The following is an 11,063-nucleotide window of genomic DNA, read 5'->3' on the forward strand; positions in this document are numbered from 1 at the left end:
GGGCTGTCCACGCTGTGAGAATTGTACCTATATTTGTCATGTTCAGTTTCCTAGTCTGCTGTGATGATGCTTATTTGTAGGAAATAAGAGGGGGGTGGGGGGGGGGAGAAGAGAGGGACAAGGGCTGGACGTTGTGATGCTCCACTGGCTGATGTGCAGTGACAGACTGTCTCCAGTAAGAGGGGAACGTAGCATGTCAGGCAGGTCAGCAGATGCTAGGCCGACAGTCAATGAAATATTGAAGTCAAGACACTGCTATCATGGATCTAATGTCTCAGAAACAGGCTGCGGGTCGGAGAAGAAATATGTTCCTATATGTCACAGGGTTGTAAAAGGAGTGTCTAGTCAGTTACAGCCTGTGTCAAGAACAAAAAACATTTCCTTCAGTTCATCAGACCAATACTGTACTTCTGGACGGTCAGGATGAACATAGACCCTATAATGACACAGATCACATACTCGCTACACAATAAAGGAATGTGCTCTTCTTGCTTTTGTTATGTCCTATTGCAAAAGAGAACAATTCTCTGTTGGTTAGTTTTATCCTCCAGGTGTGGACAGAGGCGTTGCTGAAGCCACTCTAAAGTAACCTAGATCCAGTAATCTAAATCTGACATTCACATAGTGGCAGCCATAGCTGGTTTTAATCTGGGACTTTGATGCACCTCCTGTTAAGCCTCCTATTGCCAAAAATGTAACATGAAAAATGTCGAAGATTAGATTGTAATCAAGATGAGGAACATTTATTTCATGCAATAATTCTTGAATAAACACAAATTTGTGTTGATTGTGCATCCAACTTGTTACCCTAAGAGGTAAAATGTAAGACTCCACTAGTTTTGTTTTCATAAATAAGACAAAATGGTTGTAGCCATACTTCCCTACTCTATATTTTCTCAGTAGCCAAGTTAATTGCTATTTGTTATATAAGTGGTATAGCTCTATGGATTTAAATTAGACATATGTAAAATTTCCTGATGAATTCAGAAAACAGGTAACAAGGTAATGAAGCGTCTAGTCAGTACAAAGATACAGCTATGATTAATCCCTTTACATTACTGCCATCTACTGGATCAAGTCATGAATCAAAGACTGCCTTAACTGGAAATATACAGTATATTTGCCATACAGTCAATCAGCAAGTTACCTTAATAAACAGAAACAAGCTAAAATTACTAATTTGTGTAAATCAATTTAAGTAGTCATCCACTCTTGTTCTATAAACATCAACAACATAAACAACACCAACTGAAAAATGAAAACTTTATTACAACACACACAGATATCCAGTCACTTTCAAGGCAGGTATCTAATACAATTAGTCCTGAAAACTGGGTGTAGTGGATGTAAAGCCAGAAATAGTGATGGGAGTTTCAAAACAACACATATGTCCATTAACATCTATCACCTCTGGACACTTTACAACATACAGAGTAGATCTGAGCATGCCAGACTCAATAAAAACCCAATTACTGTTTTGCATAATAATGTACTGCACAAACTTACTATTGCATAATGATGTACTGTACAAAATCAACAAACTGCCCTTTAAAATAATTAGAAAACATTGACCATATGGAACAGAGTTAATACTCAGCAGTGGCAATGGTACAATGGTGTTGGTGCATGTAAAGCAGAACTGACGGTGCATGATTCATGGTTGATGTTGGGCCACAGCTATTCTTACAGTGGCAGATTTTAGCGATGTTTATTATCCGTTTGGGCTCCCAATCTGAAAACGTGAACAGCACCTCAGACTCATTTATGCTAAGACAACCAAGTCTGCCTTATGTACAAACAAGGCAAAAACATCAGCCGAAACAATAACCGGGCTGCCATATCAATACGAGTTAAAACTTTGTTCACTCACATGGGAATTTCATTATAATTTATAATCTATGACAGATCGGGCACTTATTTGCCATGGGTACGTCCAGTGTTTATGTGAAGCTATGGATGTAAACAATACAGTGTACAATTGTGAGAACAAAGAGGAAGACATATTGAAATTGCTGTGTTACCACCCAGTGAATGAGCATAAAATTAACAGAAAGTAACACAAACAAAAAAATCAAGGGAAAAGCCAATTCTAGACCACGTTCCATTGAGGCAAATGTATTGATTTCAGCTTTTATGATCAGTGGACATTTCAGACATTTCTCAAATAAAATATACACCCCTTGCAGCTAAAACTTGTACCTCTGGTTCTACCATTTAAACAAATACACTTTTCGAAAGGCCAAGGGTTTAAAAATAATAACATCTAAAGGTTGATGAACGGTAATGCCTGCAAAGGTAGTGACTTGATGAATAGAGATGAAAGTACCATTAACACCTCTTGGCAAGCTAATAGCTGTGATCATGACAGTACGTAATTGGCCATTAGGAAAGACACATAGGAAACAAATATGATACACTTAAAAACAATACCAGCATTCTTAACATGCCATTCTAACCTCAGACCATTGCTTGCCATATTTTAACGTTCATTTGGCATTTGTTATCCATTTTGGGCTGTATAATCACTGCCAAGGCCTTCTACTGCAGCTGAGCATGCAGCTTAAGAATTTAAAAAACAACATCCATGACATGAGATGAAAACACCACACTAACCACCAATGCATCCCCTTTTTCCATTATACCATAACACACTCTCTGAGAACCGTCTCAGCCAAAGAAAAAGATGCCAAACAACTGGTCTGAGGTATTAACCCCGATCAAGGAAACACTGACATGTAATGGGACCCACGCTTGTAAAAAAAAAAAAAAAAAAAATCCAGAATAATTATTTATTTTATAAAGATCTAAACTCAAAGATTGCATGCGTCACAATTCTAAACTAAAGGGTGACCTGAAGTGATCTCAGATTGTAGTGATTAAAGATCTTGAAAATAAGTCCTTTGGATATACTGTACATACTTATAGGTATGAAAATAGATTGCGTAGATCCAATACTTTTTAAAATCTTCATACTTTTCCCCCAAAAACTAACATTTAAAGAGGGGGTGGGGTGGCAAAAAAATACCAATCATTATAATGAATTCATGTTAAAGAATTAAAAAAAAAATTAACAAATCCAGACGACAAAACATTTATATTCTCACATATTTACAAAAAAAAAAAACTTCTATAAAAGTATACATAATCTATGAATAGGCCTGTTGCACACCAGGTACGACATGATGCATTGTTAGGCAAACGGATGCAGATCCTCGTCCTAGTCTCATGGCAATTACACCTCTTCTGCAAGACAAGATTCAGCACGCACACAAGGCAGCTTTGTGGTGCTGTGGTAGCATATTGCGTACATCGGAGGAGCTTTTCTGTCTCTTTTGAGCGCGCCTCCGATGGGTTTGTTCACTGTGTGCTCTGCTGTGAGGCGCCCTGCGGCGCAAACTTTTGTTAGGGGACCGGCCGAGGCGACGGCGAGGAGTTCTGAGCTCGGGGGAACTGAGTGGAGAACGACGAGGCCTCTTTAACAGAGGAGTAGGTGCGGCGGAGTCCGTTCGAGTCCTTGAGTCTTCATTTTCAAAAATGTTCACGGGACCCTCTGAGGGGGGCGGCGTGGCCCTCAGAGCGTCAACGTCAGATGAGAGCTGTGAGGTGGCACAGGAAGCAGCTCCACACAACCCATTCCTCTGCTCCAGAGTTGCGTTGCATTCACTGAATGGGGAGGGAGCATCCACTGCGTGGCTCTGCTGGGAAAAAACAGCAAATCAAACAAATGTTGGGTCTGTCTTTTGGAATTAAATGAAATAAATTTTGCCAACTTGCCACTGAAACAGTCTAAAGAAATATGACATACAGATGAAAGCTATAAATATATCACAAATAGGCAAAGCCTCATGATAATAAACAATGGGTTAAAGCAATTTCAAATTAAGCAAGACCTAAATAGATCTACAGTGGGTTTTGTGCAGGCTGCATGCACACGTGACAATGTAGAGTGAATAGACAGTTAAGACAGATGTGACTGTCAAATCAAAGGAGGAGGAATCTGGGTCATATAAAACTGATAAACTGGAAACAGACTAAAGCTATCTCTCTAGCTGGCCTGTATCTATTCATTGTTTTGTTTTTTTTATTATTTAAAAGCTTTTTTCTTTCCTACAGCATTATCAAAAGTACCACTACATCACAGAGGCAATAGGAGAAAGATCAAAGAGTCATCTTCTCCTCCCAAAGAAAAATCCCTCTCCTCTTAAAAGGATTATGGAAAAAATGCACCTACTCTTCAGTTACTCTCTCTCTCTAAAGTTAAATTGAAAGACGGAATGGAAGACACTGTGTCATGGGTGTGGTATGTAGAGGGAATTGGTTAGTGTTTTCTCATTGGCAGTGTTAATTAACTTAGCTAAATTAAACAAATTTCCTTTGCAGTATCTGTTTCTCTGGTAACTCCCATGGGACAGACTTGGATCAAAACTATTCCAATCCCATTAACGACATGAGACTCTTATGCAATGGAGACTTTACTTCTACTCAAGGAAATAGCACAAACCTTGGTACAGACCCTGCAACAAAAGTTTTCTAGTCTCATGTCAGCTGTGAGCTAGCTACTCATATTGATCAATGTTTAAATGCAGAATGGTTATTTTAATGTGTTGCTACTACTTCAATTGTGGGCACTTTGGCCAGGCATTTGCTCCACCCACCTCCCAATTGCTGAGAATTAAGTATTCAACTGAGTAATTTTATATGTATAATAAAATTATCCAGTGGGCAAGTGGTTCCCTATACTGGCGCCTGTGACACAGCATCTTGCGTTCAGACTTCTAACTATGAAGTGAGATAAAGGTTTCAGGTGGCACTGATGATAACCAAGTTTAACTTATAAAATACAGTTATTGAGTTGTGAACAGGTTATCCATCTCTCGTAAATTATTTGGATATTACAAGAACAAAATGGTAAACATTTAAAGACAGAAGCCTCCTCCTGCTCAATTAACTATTATTCAAATCTATATTAGCAAAATTTCCTCAATCAGATTAGAATACCACTACTACAATTACTATTACTACTACTACTGTTACTTCTACTACTACAGCTAATAATATTAACCTTCCTAAATAGAAAAGACTAAGCAGCTGTAATTATCTGTAAAGGTATTTGTTATTTCTACATTAACCAACTTGATCTCCAAATACCTGAGAATTGTTTTGGCCAACAGGTTCAATAAGAGGAGCCTGGCCTTTCAGATAAACAGTAAATTGAGTTAGTTCATTGGATGGCTGTGTTACTGACACTTTGATACATTTTCATTTACTGAGCAGTCACCTCACTACCACTCCAGGCATGTCCACTCCTCATGTTCTTCTCCATATATTTCATCTTCTTCATAAAACATGCCATCCTCCTCTTCCGCCTGTTGGCTCCGAAAACAAAAAGTAACTTGGTAAACTCATGGTCCACTAATGTAAATCACTGGTGTGCCCTTCAGTCATACAGCTATTTGTGTCTAAGGAGCTGTTGAAATTGGGCTACATCGCCTTCATACTCTAACTGGTGAAAAGTATCAAACAAAATAACCACAAATAAAAATTGGACTAATATAAAAGACACATGAAAATACATTGAATAAAACCAAATCAGTTATGTATATTGCTCCATTGCAAGGGTGGTCTTGAGGTATTTAACAGTGACCGACTTTGGAAAACATCTGTCATTGTGCTATATGGTTGATCCTGATGATCCACTCCAAAAGGAGGATGCAACAAGGCAGTAGCACTGACCTTTACAACATTACATGTGTTGTAAGGAGTTCCTGGGAAGGGAACGTGATCAATTCCCGTAGCCATGTCGACAACAATCTCATCTCGATGCATAGGAATAGGCGGACCCTCGCGATCCTGCAGGGCCAGGACAATAACTGTTGTGTTGTCTGCACGAAGCATGCGCTCTTTCCAAAACAAAAGGGCTGTGCATCCCAACCGGGTGGCACAGGACATTCCCTTTGGTCCCTTGGGAGCAAACAGAGAAATCAAACAGCTGAAGGACAATGATCATTTAATAAAACTTTGTTGGAATTGCAATTCCTGTAAAACCCATCCCATCTAGGCTCAAACAATGGCTGCAAAACCATGGCAAAAATAATACTTCTGTCTATTTTGCTAGGAAAACAAACTTATTTTTTTGGACTTTTTTTTAAATCTTTTTTATCAAAATCTTAACTATTTTTGACCTAAATGGTAATTCTAAATGAAATGAAATCTTTCATTATTGCCAGTATCCCACCATTCTGTTTTTAATTGTAGAAACTCAAATTGCGATACAAAAATACATGATGAATTGTGCAACCATTGCTTAAACTCAAATAAGAATGGATGGCATTCTAAAAGGTAGATATTGCAAGATCACATACCACCATTTTGTCATGACTATGACACATATTGACAGCATCCTTAGGAGGCATCATGTTCCATAGCCCGTCACTGCCAAGGATGATGTAGCGATGGTGCTTTGGGTCAAGGGTCACCACGGTGGTATCAGGCTCTGGGGAAACCACAAACTCCCCACTGTAGAAATCATAGCTCCAGAGATCACCTTTCAAGAGAAAAGGAAAAGATATCACTATTGGATGAATAATACATTATACAGTCTAATTCTGTGCACACCGATCACAGCGACAGGGCTGCTTTGTTTACCTAATGCTCGGGCCACGGCCAGGAAGGGGATCTGGTCAATGACAGTGCTTCTCCTTACAGGGCCATTGTGGGTCAGCCTGGGTCTCTTCCACACAACACGGTTCACCCCAGACTTCTTCATTACACTACAGTTACACAAGCATAACACAACAAATTTCAGCGCATAGGTACATTTTTAAGTCAGACTGAAAATAAAGCAAAATATCTCAACAAATTTGCTGTGATGAATCATCACAGAATTCCGAGGTTCATGCTTAATTTGTGAATTGAGATACCAGCTTTTAAAACCTGTGGAAAGACAATATGCGCCCCCCCATCTTTTATGTGGTAACAGAGGTGCAGAATGTCTAGCTGCCATGGATGAAACATTATTGCATTATTTGATCTGTCAACAGTGACAGCGCATGAAAAATCATTGTTATGCCTTGTTGATGTGAATATCCATGTCTTAAGGGAATACTCCATTTCACACTAAAGGGTTTGCAACGTTAAAAATGCAGAAATTAACCTCCCAAAAATACTCAGTAAATAATAATATTCTTTTAAATAGATTACTAGACTATTGTACATTAAAATAACATTTCAGTCAAATTTGAAAGAAAAAAAAACAAAAAAACATGATTAGGTTGTCAGCTGCTCCGTTCACACAGAACCCCAATTCTGCTCATGGCTTTTCTCCATGTAATAGGTAGCCTACCACTCGCTGCTGAATTAAATCCTTATGCATCTCCTTAACAGTTTGGCTAATTAGGGACATACGAGAGAAGCCGAAGATGTTCAAACATTGACTGTGAAGCTGACTGCTGAGATACAGACATCACGATTGTAGCAGTGGATGTGTTTCTTCACAAAACTTCAGCAAATCTGTGTTTTAGTGTTCTGGTGGGAAACTGGAATGGAATACAACATTCAGCAGACACTTGAAATTGACAACGTTAACTAGAGAGAAAGGTCGGCCAGCCAGAGTGATGCATTTGGAGAGTACTTGTGTTGTTTTAATTGCTCCCACATCATCACTCGACAACTTATCCTCGTTTTGGTTTGCGATGTCTTTTGTACAGTAATCTGTTAACTGGTAGTTCAAAGTAACCAAATAAAGTGCCTCTATATCAGCTCAGCAAGGAATACAAAGCTAAACAAATACTACAAACAAATACTAGTGCACTTCTGTCATTTTCAAACAGCTCAACAGTATGCTCTCCAAGCTCCTGCCAATGCAGGGGTGGGCAGCCTCACATGAGTATTGGGGCTTAGCAGAGGCGCACTTCTCTGACACCGAGCTCATGCATCAGAGCCTGTACAATACTGATCCTGCTACACGCCTGCTGAATACTGCACCCTCTGTATTTTCATATAGTGTTGGAAGAGTGGTATTTTATTTTCTTGTGAATTTGAAAAAGACTTGAATGTAGTATAATAGTGAAAGACATATTCTACGTTATATGCATGAGTATTGCAATGGAGAGTCCACTTTACATGAAGTTCTTCCCCCCCCCCCAACTCACCTGCCACCCAGTCGCTCAATCCGCTCTTTTTCTTTAGGAAGTTCAGGTTTGTGGTCTTGTGTGACTTCAAGTGCCCGGAGGGTGATATCAGAGTCATTGTCTTGCACCCCAACCACCACTGCTGAATCCCCTACATGTGCAATGTACATGTGAATACCCCGGATCACAATCACGCTGGCCGTGGTGCCTGACGTACTTGGCAGGCCAGTAAGAGTCTTTGGCCACTCAGCTGTAAGAGAAAAAGATGGATATCTTTCAAAATGATTGACATTACTTGCCTATCAATTTGTGAAAAGTTGAAAGGGGAACGGTGGTGCAAGTATCAGTGGTGAGAATAATGGGATAGGGAAAGCAAAATTTAAAGCAAAAAAGCACAATTTTCAAACTACTCTAAATGTATCAATCCAACACCCTAAGACTACAATATATATTAAAGGCAACACCAATAGAGTGGAGTTTTTTAGATTTTGGTGACAAGTGATAAGGTTTCTTAGAATTAAGACAATGTTTCCCTTGAACTACGCTGGTTCCTGTCCCAACAAAAGCATTGTTTTTGCTTTTTAAAATGACCAACACTTGGTGAAGAGGGCAGTGAAATGCCCTGCTGGACTCATGTTTAATTTACACTCCACCGGAAATAGCTTACAAAACTACAATTACAACGACAAGTGCGATGAAACAATGACAAAGGTGGCTGAGGGAATATGACTGCAATTTGAACAATCATTAATGCAGATATCCTCTAACAAGCTCAAGCTCACATGTAAACAAAAGCAATGGACCAGAAAAGGAAATGCTTTTCCACAAGGCAACACAACCAATCATGTGATGTTTTAACCAACTGCAGACAGTCGCGCACTGGGGGCGAAGAATTCGACTAGTTCAGCTGGCAATCTGTACTCACTGCGGAGTCTGAAACCAATGTGGCACTTTTTTCACGTGTCCTTCCAAACCTGCTGAAACTCATTTCTGCAGCAAGTATTCTGTGGCCTTAAGAGCAATCTGTGACTCACCTGCCGAAAGGCTGTATGATGCTCATTGCAAACTGCAACAGTAAGATGTCCTACATTTATATTTTGGATGAGGGTGTCAATCCACTGACATCTTTGCCCTAGATAATGGCCAGAAACCAGGCATTGAATAGAGGCAGCACAGATACAATGTGCACATGTAGTACAGTAGTGCAGTCAACTTGGTGAGGGAAACTGTGATCATCCTCAGCTGTTGTATCTGGAGGATTTAGCATACAGTATTAAATGTTTGAGGTTCCACAAGTTCCATTCTTTATCATTTTTAAATAGAAAGATATCACATGTCATGTTTGTCTCCCCAAATAACCACAACGTTACTGTATAAGTTGTATAATTCTGGTAATGATCAGTCATGCTTTCCACTGAATCTGTTTAGCTGGTGCTGGTAGGTTATCTCAATTTAGTAGAAAGTCCAGATGCCAGAAACAGGTTTGCCTACCCTTGAGCTAGAGGTTTCCACTGAAGGACGATTGAATAAACCACGTTACAGCGTTCAGTGGCGTTTAGACCTAAAAACTCCTTAATAACTATTTCTGAAATTCCCATAAGTCCTAAAACCTTTCTCTCATGTATCCATTCCTTCTACTGCTATGTCGAAAAGATTTGTCTGAGGAAGATTTGTCTTGAGAGTGAAAAGCTGGGTGTTTAGAAATGAGTATTTTAAGCAGCAGATGCATGGGATGGGACAGCTGGCAGAGGATTGGACATCGTCATACCGGCTGAGCAGGATATTACTAGCTGTGACACAGTACAGCCTCTATAGACATTTTGGCAGCAAGGATTATGACCAACAAATATGACTTAATATTTTTCCAAGTATGCATGAAAAGTGCATGTAACCTTAAGTTTGTTGACTTACGTAGCTCTTTCCACATTGCGTGGTGGCAGGCAATGAACCCTTTCCGAAGGGCAGCACACACTTCACTGTGATCCTTCGACCAAAACCCCCTTTGCCTTTTCAGCAAATCCCACAGATTATCTCTTGCAAAATGTGCTGCTTCTCGACCCCCGTGGCCATCAAATACAGCGAAAAACGCCACAGATTTCCGAGTGTCGACTGTATGCTCTCCGACTTTTTCGTTTGATACCGATGTGCCGTCGGTCTCGTTGTTCTCCTCTGAAAGACTTTCTACCCACATTGCAGAAACTGGAGCAGGTTCGGGAGTATGACCGAGTGTGTCATCTGCAGTCTGTTTGGTGGGTTCACTCTCCGCTTTTGCCTCCCCTCCTCCATGTCTCTGCGAATTTAGATAATCTTCCATTGGTGACGGCGTCGGCTCGTACTCGATTTTTATCTCGAGAACATCCTCCATGTATTTCCTCCCTCCTTGCTCGGAAAATGCACTCATACGAAATGTTACTGTGTCGTCCATGATTGTGAAAACCTAGCGTTAGCTGCCTAAACAACAATAGGATACATGTAGTTGCTAGCCAGTAGCTTGCAGGCTAAATATTTGAACCAATTTTGCCGCGATAGTGTTGCCGAAGGCTTCCTTCCTTTTTTGTTTATCTTCTCCGACGGGTCGTAAATGTCCCGCTGTACGTAATGACGTCATGTTTTTCCACCTATCAACCTTGGCAAATGCTGCCTAGCAACTACGCATGGTACGCTTGACGCTCACGCTGACTTCAAGTGCTGTCTGAATTTACGAGTGCTATAAACGACGCAACAAAGTAGTAAATAGAAAACCGTTTAATTTCAGATTTTTGCATGCCCCCCGACTTCCCCATGGCCCTTCCTCTGAGGAGAATCCCCGCTGCCATCTTACGTGCCATTCTATTACTCTGATTACTCAAGTGAAGTTTCTAAGTTTGACTCTTTGAGGACAGAGGGAGCGAGTCACAAATTTTGACCCTTATGGACAAAATGCAGACTGATAAA

At 40.1% G+C, this 11,063-nt stretch overlaps 1 protein-coding gene across 3 annotated transcripts; it reads right to left on the bottom strand.

Annotated features, from left to right (window-relative positions):
* Positions 1 to 1,291: 1,291 nt before the first annotated feature.
* On the bottom strand, positions 1,292 to 10,642 carry LOC139652052 (protein phosphatase 1D-like). 3 transcript variants are annotated; one of them, XM_071528989.1, is made up of 7 exons: positions 10,041 to 10,642; positions 8,151 to 8,379; positions 6,646 to 6,770; positions 6,363 to 6,544; positions 5,734 to 5,961; positions 5,279 to 5,366; positions 1,292 to 3,695 (listed from the first exon to the last, which is right to left on the bottom strand). In XM_071528989.1, the coding sequence occupies exons 1-6, from the start codon at positions 10,552 to 10,554 to the stop codon at positions 5,283 to 5,285; spliced, it is 1,362 nt and encodes a 453-aa protein (XP_071385090.1). In that variant the 5' UTR covers positions 10,555 to 10,642; the 3' UTR covers positions 1,292 to 3,695; positions 5,279 to 5,282. The 3 variants fall into 3 exon arrangements, with proteins under 3 accessions (XP_071385090.1, XP_071385091.1, XP_071385089.1); XM_071528990.1 differs by having other exon boundaries at positions 1,292 to 3,698; XM_071528988.1 differs by lacking the exons at positions 1,292 to 3,695; positions 5,279 to 5,366 and having other exon boundaries at positions 5,517 to 5,961.
* Between the last annotated feature and the right edge of the window lie 421 nt (positions 10,643 to 11,063).

This window comes from Centroberyx affinis, unplaced genomic scaffold (genome assembly GCF_046629955.1).
Source record: "Centroberyx affinis isolate AG114_WGS23_722 - 3 ecotype Tasmania unplaced genomic scaffold, CSIRO-AGI_Caff_v1 ptg001748l_1, whole genome shotgun sequence".
Classification (NCBI taxonomy): domain Eukaryota; kingdom Metazoa; phylum Chordata; class Actinopteri; order Beryciformes; family Berycidae; genus Centroberyx; species Centroberyx affinis.

Excerpts from the sequence above, each read along its gene's own strand:
- LOC139652052 (XM_071528988.1), bottom strand. The coding sequence starts at position 10,554 with ATGGACGACACAGTAACATTTCGTATGAGTGCATTTTCCGAGCAAGGA. Across the intron at positions 6,771-8,150 it reads ATTGAGCGACTGGGTGGCAG|TGTAATGAAGAAGTCTGGGG; the intron begins GTGAGTTGGGGG and ends GTGTAACTGTAG. Across the intron at positions 6,545-6,645 it reads GGCCGTGGCCCGAGCATTAG|GTGATCTCTGGAGCTATGAT; the intron begins GTAAACAAAGCA and ends TTCTCTTGAAAG.